The sequence below is a fragment of the Limanda limanda genome, chromosome 7 (assembly GCF_963576545.1).
Source record: "Limanda limanda chromosome 7, fLimLim1.1, whole genome shotgun sequence".
NCBI classification, from domain to species: Eukaryota; Metazoa; Chordata; class Actinopteri; order Pleuronectiformes; family Pleuronectidae; genus Limanda; species Limanda limanda.
In genome coordinates, this window is record NC_083642.1 from 25,667,521 (window position 1) to 25,682,950 (window position 15,430).

General features: G+C 45.7%; 1 protein-coding gene across 1 annotated transcript; it reads left to right on the forward strand.

The window, feature by feature from the left end:
* Positions 1 to 97: 97 nt before the first annotated feature.
* On the forward strand, positions 98 to 14,921 carry adnpb (activity-dependent neuroprotector homeobox b). The gene is made up of 4 exons (XM_061075479.1): positions 98 to 495; positions 9,593 to 9,709; positions 10,629 to 10,721; positions 10,891 to 14,921. Exons 2-4 carry the CDS (start codon positions 9,602 to 9,604, stop codon positions 13,882 to 13,884), a joined length of 3,195 nt encoding a protein of 1,064 aa, XP_060931462.1. The 5' UTR covers positions 98 to 495; positions 9,593 to 9,601; the 3' UTR covers positions 13,885 to 14,921.
* Positions 14,922 to 15,430: the final 509 nt, after the last annotated feature.

Here is a 15,430-nt window from a genome sequence, read left to right on the forward strand (position 1 = left end):
GAGCCCGGCTCGCGACGACCTCACAATGAGATGATTTATGCTAATCAAGTCGATGTCACTTCCGCCCCTTTTATTTGCGCCATTTTGGATCGGACAGCTTCTGGGCTGGATGTGTATTGTCTGTCAGAGAGAATGGTCTCACCGCTGTGTGCTGCCCGGCGGACCCAGGCGCTCCGAGCGGTCTGACTGAGAGAGCGGCTCCTCCCGGGTTGTTGCTGCCGACAGCAGGACATGTGTCCGGCCTCTGCGCTCCGCCGACCGGAGTCTGGAACATTCTGATGCGGCTCGCAGGCTTCCAGAGCCCGACCGGAGGGAAGAGGAGAGGATAGCCCCTGTCGGCGAGGGACCGCCAGGGCTGGGAGAGCAGCGCCGGAGCTACCGAGCACCTGAGAGGATACCAGCGGGACACTAGCAGGAGAAGTGTCCGGGTTTCGTGGTCAGCCATCCCGGGGGTGACACCTCGGACTCGGGCGGGAGCAGTGGACGTGAAAGCAGGTAAACTTGTCTGTCCTAATGTTGGACATGTCCCCCCCCCCCACAGAGCCCCAGTGTGCTGCTAGCCGTGCGGCGGCTACCTGCTCTGATGCGGCGGCTGGCGGTGAGCTACAGCGGAGGGAACTGGTCCCGTAACACGGCTAGCGCTGTGTGTTAGTGTGTTTGTGTTGGTCCGTTCCCCGTCACGTTGAGCGACTCCTCCGGCAGCTCTGCTCCCAACACAGCCCGGCGAGCAACACACACACGGGGGGTGGACTGAGGGAGACACACGGCAGCGTCGGTTCGCCAGCAGTCAATGTTGTTGTTGCGAGTTGGCTAGCTTAGCATGCTAACTCAGCGCGGTGGGTCCTCATTGTTTGTCCGCGGCGGCTGCCTCCTGCCACAGCTCTGGGTCTGGACCCGGATCCAGATGTGGATCAGCTGGACCGACCACCACACCACGAGGGCTTCCATGTGAGGAAGAGTGCAGCTGCTGTACGTGGTGTGTTGTCCTGTAGGAGGAGGAGGGGGGGGGGGGGGGCACACGATACATGATTCATACAAGCCTCGGCTGCGTTCTGAGGTTTCCTTTTATTCAAAGCCACATGTGAGGTGATCCGGCTCCCTGCCAGGTGACACCGTGAGCCACTCAGACCTCGTGTGTGAGGGGGGGGGCAGAGAGAGGGGCTGTCAGAGCCAGGGTCAGATGATGGACATGGTCCCTCCATCTACCTCTCTCTACCTTCACACCGTACTCTCCCAGCCACAGACAGACCGTGGTGTGAGGAAGCGTCCAAACATCAGCTGCATCATGGGAGATTTCCTTTCAATCAAAGCCACCAAGGTGCTTGGGTTCCAGCCAGGTGACTCTGAGCTGTGATGGACACAGTCCTTTCATCTGCATCCATCTCCTCCTGCTGCACACACACACACATGCACACACACACACATCCTCTCATCCAGACCTCTGCCTCCAGGTGCTGAGCCTGAACTCGCCCTCGTGCATTTCCAGCATCTCAAACTTTTCGTGTGTCTCTGAATGAGGGTGTCACCAGGAGCTCCCCCCCCCCTTGGTCCTCACCCACACTCCTGAAGGAGGAGGAGGAGGAGTGTGATCGGCGTGTCACAGGTGAACAGTGGAGATGGAGGTGGAGGTGGAGGTGGAGGGAACCTGTGGTTGAAGGTTTGTTGGGCCTGGTGTGTTTTGTCTTTTTCTTCTCACCACAGTGGAAGGAGAAACCTGTCCTCTGCCGAGCAGAGCAGCCTCCTCTCTCCTTCCCTCCCTCTCCTCTCCCTTCACTCCCTCCCTTCCCTCCTGCTCAGCTTCTCCTTGGTTTTTTTTTCCCTCGCTCTCCCTTTTCTTCCTCACCCCCCCCTCCTCCTCCCCTGCATGCACATCCATAGCCCCCTCTTTCTCTCTCCCTCTCCCATTTTCTCTCTCCCTCCCTCCCTTCCTCCCTCCCTCCTCACCCCTCTCCTCTCAGCCTGTCCGCCCGACCTCGATGCCTCCCCAGCCCCTACCCTCCCCCCTCCACTTCCGTCACTCACTCTGTCCTCTCCTTTCCTCTCATCTCTCCCCTCACACTCCCACCCTGGCTTGCTCACTCACTCACCCGCTCTGTCTCCCCCCTCTCCACTCTCTTCCTCCCAGCTCCCTCCCTCACCCATGCACCCCCCCCAACCTCATCCTCTCTCTCACACTCCCCCTCCCCCTTCCCTGATCTCCCTAGCTCCTTCTGTCCCTCCCCTTCCTCCCTCCCTCCCTTCCTCCCTCCCTCCCTCCCAACATCCCTCCCTCCCTCCCCCTCCCCTCCCCCTCCACTGCAGACATATTGGAGAGGCTGCTGCTGACTCAATAGGAGGCGCCATTCTGTGATAGCATTGCAAGGCAGGGAGAGAAAAGGGGGCAGGAATAGTATAGGGAGGGTTACATAATGGAGGTACTCTCTAGCGCCATCTGCAAGTAATGGGAGGAAGCACGACAGAGGGGCAGATGGGGGAATTGGGTAGGGGTTTGTGTCTCTCACCCGATCTGGCCCAAGCACATTTCTAAATGTAAGACAGACAGCAGACAAACAAGAGGACTGACTTTGGTCCTCTCTGCTCAGCCAACAGTTGCTGGAACCACAAAGACACAAACAAACACACACACACAGAGGCACACACACTCACACACACAAAGTTCCCCCATTCTGTTTTGTGCTTTCTAGAAGGGAATTAAGCTGAGGTGTTCACAGGGATTGTTTGGGACAGGGCTGTTTGTTGTGACTGTTTTGCCTTTCTGTCGCCATGCTTCAGTGACCTTTGACCCCACTGTATCTACCTCTGATTTGAATAGTGAGATTTGAGCAGAGCACTTTAGGACTGTGAATCAAACAGCCCTGACTTCTTCTGGTATAAGGCTCTTTTACCAATAATAGAAGAAACATCCATAAACAAACCCCTGGGGCTGGGGCGACGTGTCGTATGGAAGGTGGATTCACCTCAGAAGGAAAACTTGAGGCGGAACAAAATGGCCAACTATCATCTAGCGGAGGTCACCAATAGGAGGATTGTGGTCCGACAGAGCGTTTCTATTTTAACCTGCGCACCTTTCTCGCATTTACGGTAGTATTATTTTAACCTACCCGGTTTTATTTCTTTACAGTAGTAAATCCTGGCAGCATTACTTCTGTCACTGATGTGAGAAAGTGTTGAGCGAGTGTTAAAAAAGTGTAGTTAATATTTTTCTTAAGCTCTGTATTTAGTTTTTTAATGCAAACCTTATTTACTTGAAACAAGAAAAGACCATTTATTTTATTACTATAGTACCTTCCAGTTTCAATGTTTAAATGAATAGTAAACATTTTTTAAATACTGTTGAAATTTAAATTCTTTAATTTATTTTACAGGCAGTTTTTTTAATTTCAAACAGATATTGATACAACCACTAGGCTACTTCAAAATATATGGCACTGAATCATAACGCCTATTGGAGATTGTAACGTTTCGGACCTTTTGTTTGAAGAAATTCTCTCTAACTGGACCTCTTTGAATTTTTATTGAATGTCCCTGATCTAAAACCGAAACAACGTAAGCTCTGCAATTCAGAAAAGGCTTATCGCAGTAGCATAACTGCTATGTATGGGCAAATATAGAGGGAGGGAGAGGAGGAAAGAAGAAGAGGGGGAGGAGGTGGAGAGAAGTGTGTGGGGGGGGGGGGTTATGTTATTGAGAGATGAATTATTCCTGTTAAAGTTCAGTATAACTTCAGTTTAAAGTTTCAGTGTTACTCAAATTGCACATTGGAGAGATTTTGTATGGGACTGTAAAAGGCTGATTAGTAGTATAGACTGGGTTATTTTTTGTTGAGAATTAATGCCTTAGTAAATGCCTTAGTAAAAAAAGCTTAGTTGCATTTTTCGAAAAATGCATCTTTAAAATAATCGATTAATCCCAAAAAAATTCGTAAAATGAATCCCAAAAAATTATGAATGAAATGTGCAGCCTGACAAACCACTGAGCAAATAATCCAAGGTTATGTTTACATCATGCTTCTCACTGAAATGCAGGGTCTCTGTCTTTTATGTTCAGAAATCTTGGGACATTAAGGTCAGGGTTAACATTATCAGGAATATTTATTACTTCTTCTAGAGATAAAAACCTTTAGAAGACAACTGGTTTTGCATTGTGTTTTTGTTAAAGTTTAGTGATATGGTTTTTGTTAGTGTTAGTTGGCGGAAACTAAAGACAGTTCAGTTAAGTTATACAGGGTTTCCCCCAGAAAACTTGCTAAGCCTGGTGGTAGGGCTGCTAGAAGGCAGCCGCGAGAGTTGCACTGCTGACTTAACTTATAAGCCCTCTTTTTTATTTATTTTTATCACGTTGGAGTTTAAACCTACAGTTTTGCACTTTAATAGTTGAGCCTTTGTTTACATTTTGTTTTGTGCTGCATTATATGGTGACATACAGTTTGTTGTTATCAAAATAAAATTAACTGAATTGAAATGGTCAATTTGATTTTTTTGGAGGAAAATTAATCGTTTACATTAATCGACTAATCGATAAAATAGTCGTCAGATTAATCGATAGAAAAATAGTCGTTAGTGGCAGCCCTACTTAATATTTAAAAAAATTCAAGTTTGATGTGAACATAGCAGTCAGGCCTCTTATTTCAGAAACAATGAACCGTAACAGTTTGGTTACCAATAAAAGGTAAGCCTACTACTTCTTTGCTTTCAGCCAGCTACTCAAACAGACAAGCAACAAAATAACAAACAAACAAAATACACAGGCAAGTGTCGGCCTACTTTGAAATAAATTAAACACAGAACTTTGTAGGGCTATTTGAGTCCTCCTCATATTTGTGGAAAATGTATGAAATAAGAAGTACCCTATTTTTAAATAAATAAAACCAAATAGCTGCAGCCTAATCGTGTAACGGACTAGGTTTATGTTTATGTTTGGTTTTGACTTATGTTCAGTAAAACACTGTGTTGAAGGAGCGTTCTGATGTCCGACGGTCAGTGAAGGGGACGTATGTTCAGTAAAACACTGTGTTGAAGGAGCGTTCTGATGTCCGACGGTCAGTGAAGGGGACGTATGTTCAGTAAAACACTGTGTTGAAGGAGCGTTCTGATGTCCGACGGTCAGTGAATGGGTCTGGGTGGGACATGTGACTGTTTGGACCAATAGGATGGTTGCTTGGGGATCGGGGCTCAATGAGGAAGTGAAGTGTTGATGTGCGCGAGTGACGGATTTATTTATTTTTTTAAATTAAAAAACAAGCGACGCTTAGCCTGGCGGGGGGGGGACTATAGCCTGGCGGCCCGCCAGGCCTATACAGCACTGGGGGAAACCCTGTTATACTTTCAGGGACAGGCTGGTCACATATTTTAATGGTTCTTTTTGAGGCCACAACCGTCACCATCTTTGTGTACAGTTGCCATGGTTACAGGTGTCTCTAGCAGCCTGCCCATGCCACTCGGCGCTGCAGTGTTACAGACTGGCTCGCATCAGGGAATTACTAAGCCATTGCATTGTGGGTGAATGAAGTCAATTAAATCCGTTTCTTTCTTCGGATAACATAACTGACGAACACATAACTATGTTAGATGTTCCCTGTTATTATTGTTATTATTATTATTATAAGTAGTAGTGCATCCGATCAAGCAGTGCAATTATCTTTTGAACAGTGATTAACTACTTAGGAGATACAGAGGTGTGCTAAAGTTAAGAATGCAGGTTGTTGAATACGATTAGATTGAAACTTTTCCATTCATATAACTTTCAGATCATTGCTTTGTTTTTTTATTTGTTGCTGAAAAGCTGTTTTCAGACTTGATCTGTGGGTAAAATCCAGAGATTTGAGACTGGAATTAACCCAGAGTTTGTCTTTCACACATGCACAACACAGCGGGTGGTTCGCTACACACACGTGTTGACAACAGCAACAAATCCTCTGCATTATTCAGGCGAGAGGTGGAGCAGCCAGGTGCACAGACAGGAAGTGACGGATTAACTCCACTGCGGAGATCACGTGATCTTATTTACAACACACAGACACCTGCATCAGCTCTTGTCATCGCACACTCTCTTGACATCTTCGTCGACGAGTTCTATGTGTATAACACTGCTTTTGCACCGGGAGATATTTGTTTTCTGTAGTTATTTAGATTTTTGCGTCTGTCACATGTTAGAAGCGCCATCAAACCCCAAGGTGAATCCAGCAAGACCCCCCGCTGTGTTCTCACATCAAATTCTCCTGAAATTCTATGGACATTATACTTGTGGGGCTGGGCGGACAAATTCTGCAGGAAAGCTGCAGAGCCTCTCACTCTGACATTTGCATTCACACATACATCTCTTCCGGAGAGTATCTGCAGACTTCAGTGCATGTCGGAAAGCAGCTATATATTAAAAGTCATCATAGTTCTGATTGGTCTCTAAAGCTGAGCACAGCCACCCAGCAGAGGAAACTCCTTCTTGACCCTTTATACATGAACTCGCTCTCTCAGTCGCTCATGACCATAGGTGAGAATATAAATCAACTTGTAAATTGCAAGCTTTGCCCTTCGACTCAGCTCCGTCTTCACCACAACTGTCCGGTACAACAGCCACTTTATTGTTGACACGGCATCAATCCAGTTGTCAGTGGCCACGGCTGTATCTGAGATATTTTTGCATCCTTTTTGTACAGTGGGAGGAAGGGAAGACGTGTGGTCTATCTTTACTCAGTCATTTGTGTGGTATCTAAAAGATATGATGGAAATGGATGGATGTTTACTTGCTAGACTGTCTTCAGCCTATCAAACTCTTGATTGAAGCATTCTAAATAGGCCAGTTTTACAGAGTACTATGAAATGTCACAGTACAAGAGTAGTTGTAATAAGATATTTTGTTTGACTGGTCTACTGGGACATCATAAATCTGTAGATTGGCAGATTCAGAGTGGAGTAGACAGGCTGGTGTGTAGTGTTTGACCATGTCCTGGAAGTAAACTGGACCCGATCTGTTCACAGCACGGTACGCAAGTACTAGTGTTATGAAACGGATGTGGGCAGCTACTGTTAACCAGTGAAGGGAGCAGAGGAGCTGAGTAGTGTGAATGTACTTAGGTTAAAGACCAGTCGAGCTACTGCATTCTGAATGCACGAGCAGGTAGACGAGCCAGGAGGGAGTTGCAGTAGTCTAGGCGTGAGAGGACTAGGGCCTGGACCAGAACCTGCGTCTTCTGAGTGAGAAGGGGACGTATTCTCCTGATGTTGTGCAGCATGAATCTACATGAGGGGGTTGTTGCAGTAATGTTGGCAGTAAGGGGGAGTTGTCGAGTGTCACACCCAGGTTCCCAGCAGTCTGGGCTGGGGCTACCACGGAGTTGTCAAACATAACACCTATGTGCTTTTCCTATTATGACGCGTCAGAATGTCTGAGAATAATTAAAAAAGATGCTATAGATCAGATGCATATCAGACACTTCCAGTGACTGGCCATTCTAGCGATGTGCCATCTTTGCATTCCTGGTGCATACTCGGGATGGACAACTCAGATAACTACCTCAGGTTGCACATCAGACTTACCCCACAGCATGCGAACATATTGCTGAACAGGGTTTATTGTTTTGATTGTTTTCACATTCAAGAACAAGAGCTGGCAGGTGTTGTGCCGAATGCTGCCTGACTCTCAAGACTTTGTGTGTTTTAATTGGCCAATACCATGGCCGGATTTCTCCTAGTGCTGCCAATGGTTAGTCCGACTGACAGATGTTTGTCTGAGAGAAAGAGAGGAAAAGTGTGCTGCACACAGCTCTACGATGAAGCAATGGCACAGAACAGTTAAAGACCTGTTGTTGCGAGTTGTGTAAAAAAAAAAAATTGCCAGCTGTGGTGGGACAAGTGAGAATGTGACTGGTGCCAGAGTCATGGTATTTAATAGGAAACTTTATTTAGGCCTGTTGGTCTGTTTTACTCTGCAGGTGGGTGTTGTCTGAATAATCTTTATACTACTGTTTACACTTAAAAAAATAACCCCTGCTTGACCATTGTCCATTGTAGATGGATGCTGCCTACCAGTTAGAAAAGTTAACTAAATTTAACATCCATAATGGCAGTAATTTTCTCTAAATGTCCCTTTTCAAAATAAGGCAGCAACCAATTGGAGCATTAATAAAAAAAAAAACAGCCCTCAGTCATGTGACTGGATCTACTCTGATTTACTCGGAGCGTTGTGCAGTATTTTGGTGCCTGATAAATCTTAAACTGGATTCATTTGTTATTCAGACTGGACTTATTGCATCGTTGTTCATCGTGTCAGGGGCACTTTAAATAACATGATCCAACCACTGCAGCCCTTTGCACTATTTTAACTCAGGTTTGTTTTCAGTATGAATCCCTGCCATCCCTACCATTAGGCTTGATACTCTACTGCGGAATAATTTATCACTGTTTGTCATATCACACTAACTGCAGATGCTGTACTGCTTTTCACATCTGTAGCCTATTTATGTCTGGATAAAGCCAACGAGTCCGGGTTTTTCCTGGCCAAAAATTAGGCAGGGTTAGGGTTAGGGCTGGCGACGCACAAAGATCCATGCCCAGCTCCAGATAACACAGTGCCGGGGGAAACAGACCAGGGACCCCAACAGCTCCACTGCATGGGCCGGAGAGCACACAGCCCGCCCACACCACCACCAAGTCCGGGGCAGACACCCAGGGTGCCATGCACAGCTCCACTCAGTCTGCTGGCAGTGTCAATTTGTTGTCTTTTCATACAAGTTCTGATGTTTTTTTTTTTTTACAGTTTTTAGCAACTCAAAACTGTAGTAATTTTCTGCGACTCTTTTTCTTTTTTTCATTCTCGCTGTGCACTGTCAACCGACTCACGTCACACAGAGCGGCCCCGCCATCTCCTCCAGCTCTGCATACATTGTCAAAGTTTGTCTGAGTTTACACGTGTCAAAGGACTGTGTGTGTGTGTGTGTGTGTGTGTGTGTGTGTGTGTGTGTGTGTGTGTGTGTGTGTGTGTGTGTGTGTGTGTGTGTGTGTGTGTGTGTGTGTGTGTGTGTGTGTGTGTGTGTGTGTGTGTGTGTGTGTGTGTGTGTGTGTGTGTGTGTGTGTGTGTGTGTGTGTGTGTGTGTGTGTGTGTGTGTGTGTGTGTGTGTGTGTGTGTGTGTGTGTGTGTGTGTTGGGAAGGGCTGGCTGCGTGTCAGTGAGAGAGTGAAGTGACCAGCAGAGTCAGTGTGTGTCTGTCTGTTGTGCGCCGTCACCTTTCTCTAAAGTTCTGAGACGGGATCATACAGAAATAATGCTGTTTGTTTATAGTAATCAACCTCTTATAGTGATGGATGTGGCCCCGGACAACGTGATCACTATAGGTTGTTTCCACTGTACTAGAATTTTGTCAGAAGGCGGAGGTGGCACGAAATTTGACTAAAGCAGACAGCTATGTCTAAATACAAAAATGCATCACTTTACAGACTACTGAATCTGTCATTTCTTCTCTGGTCTTTAATTTATGTATTTTGTCTCAAATAAAAGACTAAAGATGTCTAGACTTTTTAGAGAACTGTTCATTTCAGTTCACCTTTCCATACACTACCCCTACACCTGTTAATCACACGCTGTATGTCTTCTCTGTTTAGGTTGGCAGCATGTTCCAGCTCCCGGTCAACAACCTGGGCAGTCTGCGGAAAGCAAGGAAAAATGTCAAGAGGGTTCTGGGAGACATCGGCTTGGAGTTCTGCAGAGATCACCTAGAGGTGAGCATGCAGCGAGTACCACTCTGTGCGGATCACTTCTCTTTCAGTGTATCCATAATAACCTTCAAAATCACGTTCCAAGCAAAATGTTCATCATGGCTGGGGTTTAAAAACAGATCATGTCTGGATACATGCTGTTCATATGGGACATTTGTTTTGGTTTGATAATAAGGTCAGTTTAGGAATCAGTTAGATAGTTGCTCTGTTTGGCTCACTGCAGGAAGTTAGAGTTAATCAGCAGGGAGCCTGGCTCTTCTGCATGAATACAGATAATATATGACGATGGGAATCTATGAACTGTACTTACAACAGATACAGTATTATCCGGTCATCCTCATTGACATCATGTCCTCATTCTGTTAAATCTCACTCAATATACGACAAAGATGCTCCTCAGGCTTAAAAGCAGAAACCAAGAGCTTTGCATAATTCAACATTCGGTTCTCTGGATTTCATAGAGGCCTAGGCACAAACATGAAGAATCGTTGATGGGGTTTAAACTGGGACTAGAGGGAACTGTCGGAATTATGTCACAATTTCTATCATTTGACCAATTTCCGTTAAAAATGTGCAAACTAAACATGTGTCCCATGTAATAATAAAAATATGTCTGACTTATATTTTAATATCTCTGCATTTTTGTATTGTGTTCATTCAATCAGCTTTTCTTTGACACCTATAACAATTGACTAACATTTCTTACAATTCATGAATGTTAGCACATTTTTTACCCACAAACCGTCTGTGTCCCCAAGTAAACTCATGTCATTACCTAAGCTAGCTGTAGCTTGGAGTTAAGCATCACTCAAAAGAAAGAAAAGTGACGTAAAGTTTAACATTAATATGTGTATGTCATTGCATTATAGAAGATTTTTTTTATTTTATTGTCAAGTATTAATCTAACTTTCTTGTTGTTCAGGACTATAAAGACTACGTACCTCCAGATGTGTATATTAAGCACACTAGCTGGGAAGATGTGTGCATGTACGAGCCATCGCATACCAAATTCCAGGTGTGTGAAGCACACACACAGACACACCTATTAATATCCCATTTGAATGTTTTGATATTTTTTGTTTACACCATAAAAACTGAGAGTATCTCTAATGTAACAATAATATTGTTTTATTGTTGAAGAACTTTTATAAAGTTGAATCTTTTTTATACTTCCGTATCTCCAGGACTACAGATCGAAGCCTTTCTGCTGCACTGGCTGCCTCTTTTCATCCAAGTACTTCTCTGCATACAAGAGCCACTTCCGCAATGTCCACAGTGACGACTTTGAGAACAATATTCTGCTCAACTGCCCATACTGCACATACAATGGCAACAAAAAGACTCTGGAAACACACATCAAACTTTTCCACATGCCTAACAACACTGTGCGGCATGGCCCGGGTGGAATGGTGGCAGGGGCTGGCGGGATCATGATGAAGGATGGGTTGCTGAAGAGGAGTGGGGACAGTATGGAACAGGCTGTGTACTACTGCAAGAAGTGCACCTATAGGGACCCATTGTACAATGTAGTGCGAAAGCACATCTACCGGGAACACTTCCAGCAAGTTGCCCAGCCCTATATCGCAAAACCAGGAGAGAAGACGAGTGCTCAGAATGGCGGTACAGCAGGAGCAACGGGAAATACAGAGAGTAACAACACAAACAATGTTAATAGTAATCAGATTCACTGTAAGAAGTGTCTGTTTGTTCCAAGGACATACGAGGCACTTGTTCAACACGTCATTGAGGACCATGAGAGAATTGGCTACCAGGTAACTGCTATGATTGGGCACACCAGTGTGATAGTCCCCCGTCCCAAACCCATCATCATGATCCCCCCCAAAACCTTAGGAGATAAGACCATCATTGGGATGGGCCCTAAAGGTGCAGTAATGGCCACTACCAGGTCTCCTAGCTCACAGCTGGGTCGGGTTATTATTTCATCAAAGACGGGCTTCAACTCTCAGAGTCTTCTGGCTGCGATGAAGCATGAGGCAGTGGGATTAAAGGCCGGGACCACCCACCAGTTCTCTGTTGGCAGTCAGGTGAGAGTTAGTTTACCAGGGAACGCTCAGGTTTCTGTGCCCCAGCAGTCACATGCAGCAAAGCAGCTTATTTCTGGCGGCGGCCTGCGTAGTCCAGTTGGGCTCAGCGCCTCTTCTTCACTCAAATCCAACTCATTGGGTTCACGTGTCCAGGCAGCAGCCACAACTGTAGCGTCTCTCACGGCCAAAAAAGGTGGTTCCTCAGTCCTTGGCACGTCCTACACTCAGAAGTGGAAAATCTGCACTATCTGCAATGAGCTCTTCCCAGAGAATGTGTACAGTGCTCACTTTGAAAAAGAACACAAAGCAGAGAAGGTGCCTGCTGTTGCCAACTACATCATGAAGATCCACAACTTCACCAGCAAGTGTCTCTACTGCAACCGTTATCTCCCCAGTGACACGCTGTTAAACCACATGTTGATCCATGGCCTGTCTTGCCCACACTGCCGGGCAACCTTCAATGACGTTGAGAAGATGGTGGCCCACATGCGGCTGTCACACCCAGATGAGAGTGTAGGCCCACGCACAGACTCTCCCTTGACCTTTGACCTCACTTTGCAGCAGGGCAATCCCAAGAATGTTCAGTTGATTGTTACTACCTACAATATGAAGGACGCTCCAGAGGAATCGGTGGCATTTCATGCTCAAAACAACAGCCCTGTGCCATCGGCCTTGTCTGCCTCGCTATTATCAAGCAAGAGGTTAATGCCCCAGCATCCACCCAAAACACCTTCAGTGGCTGCTGACAATGTGCCAGCCAAGACTGCTCCACAGGCATCTGTGCCCTACAAAAGGGATGTGGGCAAGACACTATGTCCTCTTTGCTTCTCTATCCTTAAGGGCCCAATTTCAGACTCACTGGCCCACCACTTGAGAGAGAGGCACCAGGTGATTCAGACAGTTCATCCTGTTGAAAAGAAACTGACCTACAAATGTATTCACTGCTTGGGGGTGTATACCAGTAACATGACTGCCTCCACCATCACTCTACACTTAGTGCACTGTCGAGGTGTAGGGAAATCCCAGAATGGACAGGACAGTCGAGCACCTCTTTCTTCTCGGGTCAGCCAGGCCCAGAGCAGTGCTCTTAAACGGGCTGGCTTTCATAGCTCAGACACTAGTGCACCAAAGCGAAGGAGGCCGGGACCCCCCGGTGAAAGGGCCCACCCACGGGATATCAACGGTCCATCTTCGTTCGTAGAAAATCCAGATGAACCTGTAGTTTTAGCTCTTGACCCCAAAGGACATGAAACTGAGTCATATGAGTCTAGGAAAGCATTTCTAACGGAGTATTTCAATCAAGCGCCGTATCCCACACAGCGGGAGGTAGAGAAGCTAGCGGCCAGTCTGTGGCTGTGGAAGTCAGACATCTCAAGCCACTTTGTCAACAGGAGGAGGAAATGCACACAGGAATGTGAAACCCTAAATGCCAGCGTGTTGCTCGGCTTCAGTATGCAGGAGGTTAGCAAAGTGAGTCACGAGCTTGCTTTCATCCAGGATGGTGTGTACGAGGACAGACATAGCAAAAGGCGGACATCCAGGACGCGTATCGGCATGTCGGAACAGGCTCTGCGAAAACACAGGGAGCTTGTAGCTGCTAATGGTGGCGTGGACCCCTCACCAAGGGGAAAGCCCAGTGAGACTTTGGAAGGTTCCAGAGCAACGACATCTTTTCCCAAACCCAACATTGCCAGCACAGACCAAGCCAAGACAATCAACAGCACCTCAGCACAAAACCTTCCTCTGGACCTTTCTGAGCCAATTGCTATTGACTCTGACAGTGATGAGGAAGAGCAGCAGAAAGATGACAGGGAACTAGAGGGAGAGTTACATTGCCATGGTAACGAACAGCTTACTGGAGCTAAGGAGGAAGTGGAGCCGAGGACAGGGGCAAAGATGGTTTCAGATCTGGATGATATGTCTGACGACGATGACGACGATGATGATGACGATGAGGATGATGACGATGAGTTTGAAGGAGAACATGTAGAGAATGGCTTCAGGCCCACAGAGGGCTCAGGAAGACCAGTTGCTAAAGGAAGAGACGCTCTGCCGATCATTATTCCCAAATTTGTACCATCATCTGCCCGAAGCCGGACAGACGGGGCTCAGCTGGGCAAACAGCAGGTCTGACTGGAAAAACCCAAACCACTCACACAATCTGAGAGACACTTTAGATTTGATCCACACCAACAAATCTGCCTCGCCTGAACGGAAAGACACCGCGTTGTTGGATTGGACATCTGCGAAGGAGGGAGCGAGAGAACTCTCCTTGAGTGAAAACTCAAAACAAGCCATTCAAAGACATTTAAAGGCAGGACTCAACGAGCAGCTAGGGTCGATGTAAAGAGTTGTGAAGTTTTAATGTTTCTCAAAGACAACAGTGAAGTTACACCAAACGAATAGACAAAAAGTTTTTTGCCTTCTTATATACTTTATTACATTGAGATGATGAGTGATTAACGTTGATTAAGCCACTGAACTTGATTGTGGCTTAAAACGAGTTGTTGTGAGTTCAAGCATTATCATCAGATAATCCATTGTTTTTCATGTAGTTAGGTAGTGTAAATTTGTACAGTCTTTTAGACATGTTTGGACAGATGTTGCTGTACATGTTCCCTTAAATATTTGCTATTACCTGTGTGTAAGGTAGCCTCATATGTTCTATATTGATATGCTTAACGATAGGTGTTGCTTTGGTGGCTGATATTTTCATGTATGTTTAAGTTTATTTTTTAACAAAAACCTAGGGTTTTTCTTTTGCAAAATAATATATCTATATATGAATGAAAAACAGAATTGATTTGTTTCAGCTTTTTAATTTGATAATTTTATTTTTTTCTATGAAATGTCCTGAAAGAATAGTGGCACCGTGCTATTCTCATCCTCTCACAGTATAAAGGAGCGTTTCACCAACTTTTTGCAGCCTTGTGCTAATAAACCTCTACTGTCCTGTACTTGCTTTCTATTTTCATAAACTTTATTCCTTTGCTCCACAAGAGTGGAGGGTAACCGACACATTGGCATCCATAAACGTGAAAGCAATTATTTTTTTCCAAAAAGAGTTGTTTAGTATGTGTTCTTTGAATTGTGTGTATTTGTTTTACGTTTTCATTTTTCACTTAAGCATTTATGAACAATAAAGTGCTGTAATTGTGCTTCTCACACAACTGATGGCAGTGTGTGCCAGTTTCTGTGTTCAAAGTGAGGAACGGAGAGATTTCATACAAATATAATATTATTGGTGATTGTTGATGCACAGCAGTAGCCTAGGTGCCAGACGAACTTAGCCCCGCCCACAACATTTTCGGTCGGGAAGTTCGGTCTGCAGTCGCTCCGTTGGGGAGAAATTATCTCCGAACAGAAGCTGTTCGGACCAATCACATTGTCAGGGCGGGCTTTATACGATGATGGACGGATGATCAACAGTTACGTAATCAACTACGTCATCAAAGAGCGCTTGGGTTGACCTTGTTTTCCACAAACATGCCTGCCGCTGGAGAGCTGAGATGTTTAGATGCTGCCATTGAGTCTGTTTTAGCAGAACCCGATAGCGCATTAATTTTGAAAGAGGAACAGAGAAACGCGATCAAGGCATTTGTAGATCGAAAAGATGTTTTTGCCGTCCTACGGGATTCATATGTCACATACTATGTTGCTCTGATTGGTTGTAGGTCTA

Excerpts from the sequence above, each read along its gene's own strand:
- adnpb (XM_061075479.1), top strand. The coding sequence starts at position 9,602 with ATGTTCCAGCTCCCGGTCAACAACCTGGGCAGTCTGCGGAAAGCAAGG. Across the intron at positions 9,710-10,628 it reads TCTGCAGAGATCACCTAGAG|GACTATAAAGACTACGTACC; the intron begins GTGAGCATGCAG and ends CTTGTTGTTCAG. Across the intron at positions 10,722-10,890 it reads CATCGCATACCAAATTCCAG|GACTACAGATCGAAGCCTTT; the intron begins GTGTGTGAAGCA and ends CCGTATCTCCAG.